The following is a 13,727-nucleotide window of genomic DNA, read 5'->3' on the forward strand; positions in this document are numbered from 1 at the left end:
GCATTTCCAGAGGACGTCAGCAGGTGTCGGTCTAGGCTCACAAACGCGCAGGTGGGGACAGACCCTCAGAGTGCTTTGGGGATCTTTCTGGGGTTTCTGGGCTTGGAGCTCGAAGAATTGAAAACTTGCACTAATGATAAACTTTCATTCCCGCCCTTCTGCAGGAAGGGCTCGTTCTGGAAGCCAAAAGATGACAGAACTGGGCTTTCCTGCGATTGTGTCAGAATGAGGGGCTAGTGAACCAGAATTCTAGAATCAGAATTCTAGAATAGAAAGAAAATGGCATTTCTCGCAACTTTTGTTGAAGGCTTTTTTTAAAATGTATGTTTATTTTTGAGGGAGAGCGTGAGCAGGGGAGGGGCAGAGAGAGAGGGAGACACAGAATCGGAAGCAGCTCCAGGCTCCCAGCTGTCAGCACAGAGCCCGACGACGTGGAGTTTGAACCCACAAACTGTGAGATCATGACCTGAGCCGAAGTCCAGCGCTTAACCGACTGAGTCACCCAGGCGCCCCACATTTCTTGCACTTTTGACCTTGAATCTGAGATTCAAACCCATCCCCCCCATCCCTTGCCCACCCCTGCCAGCCGGCCAGCAAAAAAGAAGGTCCTTACCTGCCCCTCATAACCCAGGGGCTTGTGACCTAGAAGCCTCTCCCCCGAAAGGGTAAATCCAGACACCTAGGGACTGTCCCAAAGAAGGGGCCGCTATTTAAGTTCTGTTTGCTTGACTTGTAAGGTTTTTAATCATTATCATGATTAGTAGTGTGCGGGTGGCCCCAGGGGATATCTGGGAGAGAAAACAAGGAAATGCTTCTTCCCAGCCACGTACTTGCTGCGGAGAAAGAGGTGGCTGGCGGGGTGCCCTATGGACCGTAGGAGGTGCTGCGCCCCCCACCCCAGGGCACCCATTGGCTCTCTGGTCAGTTCCTGCAGGGGTGCGTGCAGGCTTGTTTCCCAGGACTGTGTTGTGCTGTCCACCAGGCCGGCGAGCGGGGCCCCTCTGCTCTCTGCTCTGTGTCAGCTTTAGACTTCTCTGCTTGGAGACAGAAAAATGACTTCAGGAGTAAAACAAGGGACGAACACTTTTATCTTCCTCTCTGGAGGCACAGGGCGACTCCACAGCCTGGGTGTGTTCCTTGTGACGTGGCCGCTTCCGGGAACAGGTGGGCACTTCCCTGAGGCACGGGTCAGCCACGGTCCCACGTCGCGACAGTGAGATGTCAGAACGGGAGCGCGCCGGAAGAGCAGGAAGGCCAGTCGGGCTCGCGCGCCGTGGGGGCGGGGTTTGTTTGGTGCACCGAATGCGTTGGCGGTGGGGTCCGGGGTGACCAGTGGACGGTGGGGGAGACAGTCCCATCAGCCACCTGGACCACCCGCTTCAGAGCCGGGGCACCCCTGGATTTGCAGCATCCTGGAAGGGGTCACTGCGCCGGTGGGCATCTCCTGTGAGTCAGGGCAGGACGCGCTCCCCCCCGCTGGCAAAGCATCTCCCCCCGCACCTGACCACAAGGGAGAAAAGGAGAAGCTGGGGCAGGCCTGCACGGAGGGAGGTGACTCCCGTCCTCATCCTGGGGACCCTGTACAAGCGCCCAACGTGCAGGGTGTGGGGGATGACGATTGTCCCCAAAGACACCCCCATCCCGAGCCCAGACCTGCGACTGTGTTCCTCACGGGGCAAAAGGGACCGTGCAGATGGGGTGAGTGAGATCTGGAGGCGGGAGGCCACCCTAGGCTGTCGGGCGGACCCTCTGTAATCGCTAGAGACCTTACCAACGGGCCGGGGGCCTGAGCCAGACGGCCACGTGGCGGTGGGAGTGGAGGGCAGGGAGAGACCTGAAGACCCGGAGTGTGTGGATGGAGGCGGGGAGGCAGGGGTCTCTGCGGCTGGGAAAGGCCGGGACCCCCGGAGCCCGCTGACCTGTCTCAGAAGCCCTGACCGCCCGAGCTGATTGGTGTGTGCGTGCCTCAACACTCGTGTTCCCCCGACTGCCGCTCCGTGGCGACGGGTTACAGCGGCAACAGGAAACCAGCACCCAGGGAGTGGACGTCGAGGTGCAGGTCCCCGATTTCCAGCTGGTGGCTGGTTTCTCAAGAGATTTTATTGACTATTGTGTCCCTTTTGGCCTGTGTGGGTGTAGCCAAAAGGGCGTTGAAACAGACCCGGGAGAACGATGGGAACGAGACTCATCAGAACCCACGAGCCACAGCGGGCACGGCCTTCTGTCCTCTGTGGTGGGTCGCAGTGGCTGGCTTCCCTCCGGGCCGCGCGGCATGCCCACGCCTCACTGGGTCTGAGCTCGCGGGACAGAGGGCCACTGGTGGCGGCTACAAAAGTGGCAGCGGGTGGGCGAACATCCTGGGAGGTGAAAGTGCGTCTTGTGCGGCTGCAAATCACGTCGAGGGGGCGTAGGACGCCCTCAAGCGCCAGCGTTGCCCGGACCCCGCCAAGAGCTTTGCCTCCTCGGCGCGGAGCCGCGCAGAGCGCGCGCGAGTCTCTCAGCTGCCGGGGATCCAGTTTGTCCAGTTAAACGCGGAGTTTGAGCCGTGGGTCAGCGTCTTCACAGGAGGGTTCACCAGCTCCCACTTCCCTTCCTCTTTATTTTCTTCGCAGAAGCACATACCCAGAGAAGGAATCTAGGACAGAGTTTTCAATCACTTATTAATATCTTACACGAGGTCGGTCGAGCTTACGGTCGCTCTAAAGCCAACGTTCAGGCCCTGCTGGGCCGGGCAGGTGGGCAGGTGGGCACGATGGGCCCTGGCGGGCCCCGCGGCCTTAAACATGATGCTGGCATCTCACACAGCGGCGCCAGTGGGGATCGCGCCCCTCGCTCCCATGGACCGGGGCCAGGTCTGCAGACGTCATCGCTGGTCGCACCGGCAGTGTGTTGGCACCGGGACGCCCCGGGGCACAGAAGCACCCGGCCCGGGGCTCAGCAGCGCCCAGGCTGAGAAGCCCAGGCTACGGCTTCAAGAGTGACTTACATTCTCAACTTTGGCATCACAAAAAGACACAGGCATTGTTTTCAGACCCCAGAAAACACCCCGCAAAGTGAGACTTTAGACCTTAGTCTCTTCATCTGTAAGATGAATGTGTTTATATAGATCTTTGTGTTTAAGGCTTTTGTTTGTTTGTTTGCATGTTTTGCTGTCCTGTTTTTCCTCTCTCTTTTGATGTCCAGAAATTTCTTGGTGAGACAAAATTTGCAGAAATTCCAACGTGCGGAGGGGGGGGTCTACATGGAGGATGGTGCTGACTCAGGATGACTCTCTCCCACTTAGAGAGACTGTGCCTGTGTGTACATGTGCATGCACATGTGTGCATACCTGCACACACATGTATCTGTATGGGCATGTGTACTTGTGTGCACACACGTGCACATGTGAGTATACACACGTGTGAGTGCATGTACAGGTGTGTACACACACATGTACATGTACAAGCACACTTATGCATGCATGTGTGAGTGCACGTGTGAATGCATGTATGTACACGCACTTGTACACACATGTACGCGCATGCGTGTATGTGTGTGCACATTTGCATATGTGCATGCACATATGCCTGTATATATGTGTGTATGTGTGTGCATGTGTGCACCTATGCGTATATGTGTGTTTGTGTGCAGGCATGTATGTGTGTGCATGCATGCATATGTGTGCGTGTATATATTGTGCAAGTGTACACTCGTGTGTCTGCATGTTCATATGTGTGTGTATGTGTGTATTATGTGTGTATGAGTGCATGTGTGTGTGCATGGGGAGGCAGCATGATGGGACGGACAAGGGAAAGGTCGTGAACAGTCTGTTTCCATCTGTCCTTGATTTGAAGGCCCGTGGCTCCACGGAGCCCCTTGCAAAATTTCTGCTGTGCACAGGCAAGTCCAGCTTCTTTGGGGATGGGGTGCGGTGGACACCACACTGTCAGGATAAGAATGTTGTAGGAATTTGGAAGTTCAAGGCTGGCCAAGGGTCAGGGGAGTGGGTGGAAATTTGGCTACGAAGACTAACAGGGTTTTGGAACAGCCTCAACATTTAACTGTCAGCACCTGGCATGTGCATCGTGGCCACTGTGGGGCTGACTGGGAGCCCCAGGAGGGGGTGTGGGACCAAGACCGTGCAGCACGGAGCACACGGGAGGTGGACAGGGCCTTCTGCAGGGGGGAGGGGTGCAGGGCAGGAGCGTGCAGCACGGAGCACACGGGAGGTGCAGGGGGGAGGGGCGTGGGGCCGGAGCGTGCAGCACAGAGCACACGGGAGGTGGACAGGGCCTTCTGCAGGAGCTAGCACAACAGCTGGGGAGCAAATGTGGGGGGACCAACCAGGAAAACACCCAGAAAAATCCATCCTCACCCAGCGTGGCCTTGAGCCCTGTATTCAGAGAGAGGTCAGTGGGCGGCCCAGGACCCACAAGGACTCAGGAAAATCTGGGTCACAGTTGGGAAACCCCACCTTGGGGACCCCCTGGGGGGCTTCCACTCAGGTCTAGAGAACGGGAGGAGAGAGGGTGCACGCGGGGAGTGCTCTCTGACACGCCCCCCACGTGAGGGAGCACCCGGCTTTCTCTGGCTGGCGGGGGGTGGTCCGAAAGCCCAGGCCTTTGCTTAGGCACAGAGCCCAGGTTGGCTAGGCGGGGCCCAGGACCGCTCCTCTGCAAACGAGCTGTGGCCGTCCCGGTCCTGTGACGATTTTGCACAGAGGAACCAGCTCAGGGACACGTCTCCCACTATAGGTGCCATCTATGCCACCCTACTCCCTGACTCAAGGGAGCCAATTAGTTTGATAAAAAGGCCAAGGACAGGGACAAGTCAGGCCCTGAGTAGGTTTGGGGGGCAGAAGCAGGGGGTGTGTCTGGGCCCCCAGGTCGCCTGCCTTGAGCCATTTCACTGGGTGATGGTCAGCAGGTCAGTGCAAACTACTTGCTACCCTTCTCTACACGTCCGTCACCTGTTAGCTTTTCCTGTGAGTGTTTGCAGAGCCCCAAGCAGCCCCGGACGTGCTGGCCATGACCGCAGGTGCTTGTGATCCGTGGTGGGCTGACTCCAAAGGCAAGAAGGGGGGGTTCCTTTCTGTCCTGCAGCCGCCGCCGTGTCCCCAGAGCAGGCCAGACCCGCAGTTGCCCTTTCTCCTTCTGTCCGCATGGCTTACGCCTCGCTGGACCATCTGGGCAACTACAGGGGCTGCCTGTGTTTTATTTTTCATAGTATCTGGGCAACAAATGGCCGAAGTTGCCCTAATGATGAAAACGATGACAAACCGCTCCTGTCAGCCCCTGCCCAGGGCTGCCCCTTGCGTAAGAGCAGGCGCGCACATTCTCAGGAGACCGGGTGGTGGGTTGGGGGTGTCCCTGCTGCCCTGGGTCATCTGGATGCCTGCTTTCCTTCTGGGAAGGGAGAGTGATGACCCTGTGTGCTCGGGGGGCTTGACTTCATGGCACATACCTTTCTCACCATCTGGGCGAAGTCTCTGCTATCCCGGGGGGGCAGCCTCAAAAGCGGGCGGGTGCAGGAGTCCAGCGCCGAGCCGTGGCTCACAATCAGGATGACACCCACTGTACAGAAAAGGACACCTCGGGGTCAGAGGAGGCACATGAGAACGAGGGTCCCCAAGGTCGGCGGGCAGAACAACCCCACGGTGCACAGAAAACCTGGAGGGAGCCCGGGCAGGAAGCCACGCGGCCGGTAACCCCGGGTTACAGCTCCCCCGCGGGTGCGCACGGTCCCTGGGGCATCCGTCCTCGGGCACCGTCTGGGGGCTGCAGCGCCTGCCGCCAGCTTCGCGGATGGGACTGCGCCGTGATCCAAGCCGCCACCTCTTGCAGGATGTGGTGGCTGCCACCCAGGCCGAGTCAACAGCCCAGTGGCTGCCACGAGCCCACTGATGCCTCTCGCTTCAATAACGACGTCCCGAGGCTCCCTCCGGTGGCGTTACTGCCTTGGGGATCAGGCACAGCCTGGGGGAGGGGGCTGGGCCAGCCTCGCGGGTCCACGAGGAGCTGTGGCCGGGCCCACGGGATCCACCAGGAGGAGGGAGTCGGGTGGCGAGCTCCCCCTGGAGGCTCTGACACAGAACAATTCTTCGTGCTGTAACTTCAGCACGACCGGAGCCCTGATGCACTCGTCCTGGGCTATTTCCTCTTAATTCCACACTTGCCTCTCTGGCCTCCGATGTCAGGGTGCCGGGCCGGCTGGGGCGCCGGCTGGGAGGCAGACGCGCAGCTTGGACTCTGAGCCTGTGCTCCCTGTGCTCGGGGGCCGTGGGCATGCGGGCTCCCGTCCTCTGGGCTTCAAGGTCACAGGTGTGCTTGGAGGTGACACCAGGCTGCCCAGGACGGTGAGCAGTTCGCAGATAACGTCTGCTGGGGGCCGGGAGGCGTTGGCGCTCACCCTCCAGCCCGCCTGGAGTCTCCTTCTTCCTCCGCTGCGGCCACACCTGTCACACTCCCATGTGCCTCACGGTGTCCCTTCTCCGGCACCGCTCACCTTCCAAATCTGACTTGTCCTGTCCCTGACAGCCTCTGACACACGTGCGGCACTGGGGACGGATGGGCTGTGTCCCCTGCGGTGAGCAGCACCAAACGTCCCCTTCAGTGGGCGCTGGAGCTGAGAGAGCAGATCCCCATCCCTGTCCTGGAAGCCCTCACCCCTGTAACGGGGGTCGGGGAGGGGTTCTCAGAAGGGCAGAGCATCCCGTGGACACAGAAATCCAGCTCAGGACGGAGGCTTGAACTGGAGCAGCTGGACGGTGGCCACCTGAGGATGGGCCCCGCGTCACACAGCGAAAGGCTCTAATGTCATCTTCCGTCCTGGGCTGCAGGTGTGGTTTCTGGAAGCATATTTCCCAGGGTGCCAGCTGGTCAACAGAGGCCATTTGTAAAGCAGCCGCGTGGCCGGCTGTGTCTGGGGGAGCTGGCACGGCAGGCTTGGGTCTCTTCCCACAGGATGTGCGGGGAGGCTGGTGCTCAGCTCTTCCCTGAGAGCGAGGACGGTCTTCCGGTCAGCAGACGCTGCTGCCCCGAGTCAGCGGGATGAGGGACGGGCAGAACCCGGCGGGGAAGTGAGCCTGGTGGTCTCTCTCTGCCTCGGAGGCTCCTCCTCGTGCTATTCAAGGTTCCCAAGATTCTAGATGTCGCGCCTCCTTCCCCAACAATATCCAAACTCTTCCAGGGTAGCGCGCGCGCCCTCTTCCCTTGGGTTTTCCCCACGACGTTTTATTTGGTCTCTGACGCATCACTGATGTTCACGTATACGTGTACACGTGCTAACTTAAAATTCTAAAGGGTTTCACTATGGATGTTTTCAAATATACCCAGATAGGCCCCTGGGGGCCTAATGCGTCTTGGGGCCGCGATGGTGTGACATTTGCACATCGTGCGCCGTCCGTGAGCTACTCCCCCCTCCCCTACTACCTAGCCGTGCCGCCATTTCACAGAACATACCTCAGTCTGCCCCCCTCCACTTCGCACCCCGCCACACCCAGCCCGCCACTGTTACACCTAACAGAATTCACACAGTTTCTCAGGTGCTTCCACATTCAGATTCCACATTTAGACTCGTATTCAGGTTTCTCTAATGGTCTCAACCGTACAGAGGTTTTGTTCGGATGTGACCTGACATCTGGCTGTTCCATTCTGCCTTGTTTCCTGGAAGCAGACGCGAGTGGTTTGTGGGACCCTGCCATCCTGGATCCCGTCGTCTCTCAGTGACAGAATCGGGACCCCCAGGGCGGTGACAGGTGTCTACGCACCCTGTTACTGCGGAGGCCTCTGTGTGACATTGTTGGTTGGGAAGGGGGGGTCAACGAGGTTGGGGCTTTCCTAGACTCAAAAACATGGCCAGTTTCCACTGTGGAGGAAAGGCCCCCCCTCCCTGGGGGGCTGTCATCCCCAGGGCTGGGGGCTGGGGGGCGGGGGGACCCTTACCGTCCTGTGGGCAGGTGCTGGTGATCCATCCGACGCTCACCGCACACCTGTTCACATACTCGTCATAGCTCTCGGCCGGCAGGAGGGAGGCGAGGGGAAACGCAGGTCTGGGGAGGAGAGGGGGTATGGGCTTGCCGTGTGCTCAGCCGGGGGAGAAGCCCTCCCAGCAGGGCAGGGCTCGAGGTCCCCAGTGACCCTCTGCTATGGGCCCCAAACTGGCCGAGGGCCGACGTGCCATCTCCAGCAAGTACTCCCACTGAACACCAGGAAGGTCCGTGATGGCAAAGTCGGCAGAGAATGACAAACCGTGTCTCCCGGGCCACACCCCACCAGGCTCCTCCCGCCCGTCTCATGGGGCCGGTCTCAGGCTTCAGGCTTCAACTGTACAGAGTCCATTTTAGCAAGACGCCTGCTGACGCAGGGGAGCCAGACGCCCCACCCTTGATATCTGCTCCCACTTGAATCCTGAGCAGACTCTGCCTCCCTGTCCCTGCTGGTGATGCCCGCTCACGCCCACNCCTCATTACATTCAGAGCCGAGTCCAGTCCTGGTCCCTGGTCACAACCCCCCCGTGCAGTGGTCCCCAGAATACCGTCTTCCTTACGGTCTTTAACACTGTTGTGAATGTTTCTTCTTGAGCAAGAGCTGGGAAGGCAGCCCCCCCACACCCGGCCCCGGAAGATGGGGAGGCGGTGGCCTACCTGTAATCCATGCTGACGTTGAAATCCGCCTCTTTCAGCTCGTCCAGGGTCATGAGGGTTGGGGTGGTTTTGCCGGACTCCCATTTTGTCCATTCGAAGATGCCGGGTTCCACTCTTATCTTAATTTTTTTCTCCAGTTTGAGCTCTGGATCCAACAGAATACAAGCGTTTGTAATCTTCAGTGTCTGTTTTGGCTTTAGGTAAGTGAGTCTCTTCTTACACTTAAATAATACTTTAAAAAAAAATGTTGAGTTTTTTTTTCTTGACAAATATTGTTCTCTGATTACTTACAGCCATGCTATTTCTTTTTTTAAAGTTTATTTATTTATTTTGAGAAAGAAAGAGAGAGGGAGAGAGAGACCCCAAGCAGGCTCCAAGCTGTCAGCACAGAACATGACTTGGGGCTTGAACTCACAAACCATGAGATCATGACCTGAGCTGAAATCAAGAGTCAGACACTTGACCGACTGGGCCACCCAGGTGCCCCTGTTGTGCTGTTTCTGAGACAGAACCCACCAGATGGTTGAAAGGCATCTGAGGAGCAGCAGCGCCTATCCATGCAGAAGGGGACAGAGTCTGCCTGGGCTGCAAGATGGGGTCATCGGTGGGCTCACCCTGGCGCTCACCCTGGCGGTCCCATATAACTCTACAGCCACGACAGCACTGGGCCTCGTCCTTGGTCACGAGCGAGAGTGCACCATGTTGACCAACCCAGTGATCTGTGGAAAAGACTCAGCCAATCGAGGAACACGGTGGTCACACGGAGGCACCATCCTGACGGACATGCAGACTGAGGAGAAGGTGAAGGGTGGGGGAGCCGTGTCTCAGAACACCCAGACTTCCCCCAGCTACCCTTCCCAAGCACTTCATACCTCGACTAAGAGAACACCTATAGCGTAAGGCCACCTCTTTGAGGAGGGGAAAAAAGACCTGAATGTTTTTTATCTGAAGTGGAGAAAATGTCATTAAGCTCCAATGCTGGAAATGAAATCAGTTCCCAAAATGTATTCCAGGTCCATGGAGCAAGTTCCTTTGCCAAGGCACATTCACGAAAGGGAGTCACAGGGTCTAACCAGGTTCCTGAGTGCCCCCACCCCTACCCCCGGCCCACGAAGGGCCCGGGTCCAGTGTGAATAGGTCACTCGAGGGAACAGTTGGAGAGGTTCCCAAATGGGCTTGGCCACTCCATCTGTGGTGCCATCTTGCCTTTGTTCTGTGGGTCACACTTTGGGAAATGGTCCATACAGACAGTGAAATTAATGGTCACGTGTAAGCTCTCAGATGTCAGTCTGAAAACAGGTCAGTCCTGTTCCAGGACTTATGAAGAAGGTTGAGTGTCCTCATTTTCCTGAACGACACAGGATTTATAAACTTGGACTTTGGTGGCATCATGATAATTAATAAGGATGCACTGCATGTAGACCATGAGAGATCATATTAGAGACGTTGATGCTCTCATCACCAGAGAACGTTCCTCAGAACTTTTTATTTCACTAGCCGAGCCCGCCCGTCATTAGGTCTGCTCTCCACCTGCCCCTCCATGTCCGCACCTGCGAGAAGGCCCCAGGCCCAGTCGTGGCTGGGTCTCCACGTGAAGTCAAGCTCACTGACCTCCGTGGGCTCTTCCCCCTGCCCAGTGGCCATCCTCCATCTCTCTGATAGGCAGGCCATGCCTTCCGTGCGCCCCGAACCTCCAGAAGGCCTTCCCTTTCTCACTGCCAGCTGGTGGCCTGACCCCCGCTGTCTCTGGGAAAGTAGAGGCAAGCCCCCTCCTCCACATCTGCACATCTGCTGTGTTTGTGTCCACGTCCTCTGTCCCATCGTTGTGGGGCTTTGGCCGTGCTTCTGCGCTGCCGACTACATCACATCCTCCCTGCCCCCCAAAGAGGGCAGGGCAGGGGTCCAGCAGCAGATGCAGAACCAAGGCCCCCAAGCCTCACTTCTCCGGAAGGAACTTTCTTTTTCCTGTAGGCAGAAGCAGCGAAAGATGGTCTGGGGGCTTCCCGAGGGACATCAGTGGGTGGTGGTGCTGGACAGCTCCCCTCGCCCTGGCAAGAGCCCTGAGCTTTGCCCTCAGAAGGAGCCACGGCTGTTCCCAGCTCTGGGCTTTTGAAACCCCTCCTCAGATGTTGTTTAAAAACAAAACAAAACCAAACAAAACATGGCCCAGGCGCCTGGGGACTCTGTCAGTTAAGTGTCCAACTTAGGCTCAGGTCATGATATCACAGTTCATGGGTTCGAGCCCCGTGTGAGGCTATGCAGTAACAGTTTAGAGCCTGCTTGGGATCCTCTCTTTCTCTTTCTCTCTGCCCTTCCCCTGCTCCCTCTCTCTCTTTTTTAAATAAACATTAAAAAAAACACACGGCAGACACGGGCAGATGCAGGTGGACGGTGTGACGACAGCCTCGCGGCACTCCATCACAATCGTGGCATTCCAGGAATGCTGACGGGCTCAGTGCCTGCTGACAGCTCTCAGAGGCACTCATCTGCTTCTTACCCCCGTCCCCTTCCCTCCCGTCTTTGGAGAATAACCATGAGGTCAAGGCCACCTGAGATGCTCACTGGCGTTCTCACCAACCTTCGAGGATGTGTCTGGCTGTCTGCACACAGCGGAGGGCTGGGGAGGTGAAGACGGAGGTGATTCTGATGCCACTTTCCAGTAGTGCTTCCCCTGGAAAACAGCAGGTGGAAAACGTCTCTTCAAAACTGCAGCCTCTCCTGGGGGAGACTCTGACGGTTGGCTCACTACCTGAGGCAGGCAGGATCTTAAATGGCCCGAGACTTCCAGCCCCCCGTGCACACACCTGTATGGTCCCCGTGAGTGGCTGGAGGCTGTGAATGTGAATGTGTTGTGTCATGTGACAGAAGCGAGATAATTACAGGTATGCCTGACTCATCCAGGTGAGCCCATTCAAAGCAGACATTTATCTCTGGCTGTCACAGAAAAAAAGCAAAGAGATTCAAAGGTAAGGGGATTCCACATGCAAGACATTCCTTATCTCTGGCCCCAGAGATGGAAGGGACTGCATGGCAAGGAGCATGGGGGCACTGGGTGCTGAGAAAAGCCCTTTGCTGATGGCCAGCAAGGGAACCAGGGCTTCAGCCCCACGACTGCAGGGAACGGAGTTCCCCCAACAGCCTTTTGGGAGAAACTAGAACTGCTTCCAAGAGGTTCTGGATGGGAGCTCAGCCCAGCTGACAGCTGCATTTCAGGCTGTGAGATCCCGAGCAGAGAGGGACGAGCCTGGAGCGCACATTTCCTCTCAGAAAATTAGGGGCCTTGGTCCTTGTGAAAGAAGGAGGCCTTGTTAGGAAATGCACGGTTCCAAAGCTGGTGAGGCTGTAGAGGGGGCTGTCATGGGCTGGACTGCACCCCCCAAATTCACCTGCAGGGCTCCTCACCCTCAGTTACTCAGGTATGACCTATTTTGGGCCCCGTGTCAGGTGGTCACTGGGGGGCTCTAGGCCAATCTGACCGGCATCCTTCTCAAAGGGGGCAGTTTGGACACAGACATGGCGGACACAGAGGGAGGTGACGTGAAGAGGAGAAGGTGGCGTCTATATGCCCAGGGCAGGGGCCCGGAGCAGACGTCCTCACAGCCTCAGGAGGAACTCAGACTCCTGGCTTCCAGAGCCGCGAGAGAGCACATCTCTGCCGAGGAAGCCACTCCACCTGTGGTACCTCGTTAGGGCGGCCCCCGGAAACGAGTGCAGAGGCCAACAACCACCCACACGGACGCCCCTTCACAGACCCCGAGCTCCTCCCTGTAACCAGCCGTGCGCACACACACACACATCCCTCGTTTTTTGATTCCAGTTTCTCAATTCATAGAATGGAGACCAGATGAATCCATTGGCTTCTTTTGCTCCCCAAAGTCAATCACGCGGGACCAGAACCCCAGACGTAAAGCGTAAGCCCCGACCAACGGACTTTGAAATAAAATCAAAGAGGACGTGTCCTTTTTTTTTTCATTTTTAGTGTACACAGTGGTCGTTGATTTTCCTCCCTTCTCTTGTATCTTTCATTTCTTCCGACTTCCCCAGCTATCCATCCTGGGTCAAACCCCTGCACTTGCACTTACTAGCTGTGTGACCTTGTGCAACATACTTAACCTCTGTGCCTCAGCCACCTCCTCAGCAGAATGGGGATAATGCTAACACGGACTTTGGCGGGCAGGTGGCAAGGGCTCTGGATGTGTTTGTGATCATCTTGGCTGTGATTATTGTTACTATTCCTGCTAGAATGATCCCCAAACATACCTGCCATTCGGGACTGGAAAATTCCACACGATGATAATGGAGGATCATTTTCAAAGTCTTTGATTCCATTGCTTCTTCTGGGCAGACTGCAGGGGAAGTTCAGGTCTGGCCGGTAGTATTTCCCTAAAACATAAATAAGCACCAGGCATTCAGGTCCATCAACTTAGTGCATGTTTAACCCCCACAAGATCAAGACCCACAGGAAGCAGGGTTATCATTTAAATTGTCATCTGTGTTTTTTCTTAGAGGTGCTCTGTGATGTGGATTCAACTGGAGAGATATTCTGCTCTGCTGTGCACACATCTCTTCAAATGCAGAAGATACAGATGTTAGCCCCAGGAAGCACGAGAGCCTCTTCGTCCCCTGAGGACACCTCAGGAAGATTCACTCCATACAATTTTCCTGATTAAGCACGGAGTGTCTCCATTACTGTTTGAGCTTAACTTGGTAGACATCTCAAGTTCACATTAATTACGGAGGTGAAATTCTATCTATCCTTGTAGCTGGCAGTGCATCATATTGTCTTCGGGGACCGAGTGCATATGGCCCGAATATTCCTTCATTACTCGTTATTCAGTCAGTTGCTGAGGTGTGCCTGGATGGCACCCACCATGAGGTGGGTCTGCGCGGCCTCCCCCTCAACCCTCCAACCAGAGGCTGCAAAAGGCTTACTCTGACTTTGACCTTGAGCTCTATGATCTGACAGTCTGCTGCATATCCTGGCATCACTGGTTACCAGTTTTATGTGATTAGATGCAAGTGACTTACTCTCCCTTATGAGCGAAAGGGGGAAATGAATAGAGCTGTTACAGTGAATCAGTGCCGTGATGCCCGGATCCCAGCG

At 56.6% G+C, this 13,727-nt stretch overlaps 1 protein-coding gene across 2 annotated transcripts in view; it reads right to left on the bottom strand.

The window, feature by feature from the left end:
- Nucleotides 1–2,082: 2,082 nt before the first annotated feature.
- UBASH3A (ubiquitin associated and SH3 domain containing A) overlaps nucleotides 2,083–13,727 on the bottom strand; it is a 39,540-nt gene continuing 27,895 nt past the window's right edge. Inside the window, exons 9-14 of one of the 2 annotated variants that reach the window (XM_077755453.1) lie at nucleotides 12,884–13,006; nucleotides 11,202–11,294; nucleotides 8,624–8,768; nucleotides 7,923–8,029; nucleotides 5,443–5,552; nucleotides 2,083–2,635 (exon numbers count right to left, since the gene is read on the bottom strand). In XM_077755453.1, the coding sequence (XP_077611579.1) occupies nucleotides 2,498–2,635; nucleotides 5,443–5,552; nucleotides 7,923–8,029; nucleotides 8,624–8,768; nucleotides 11,202–11,294; nucleotides 12,884–13,006 (716 nt within the window). In that variant the 3' untranslated portion in view covers nucleotides 2,083–2,497. The remainder of the gene's footprint in view (nucleotides 2,636–5,442; nucleotides 5,553–7,922; nucleotides 8,030–8,623; nucleotides 8,769–11,201; nucleotides 11,295–12,883; nucleotides 13,007–13,727) is intronic. The other variant, XM_077755454.1, reaches the window with a different exon arrangement.

The sequence above is a fragment of the Crocuta crocuta genome, unplaced genomic scaffold (assembly GCF_008692635.1).
Source record: "Crocuta crocuta isolate KB4526 unplaced genomic scaffold, BGI_CrCroc_1.0 scaffold675, whole genome shotgun sequence".
Lineage (NCBI taxonomy): Eukaryota > Metazoa > Chordata > Mammalia > Carnivora > Hyaenidae > Crocuta > Crocuta crocuta.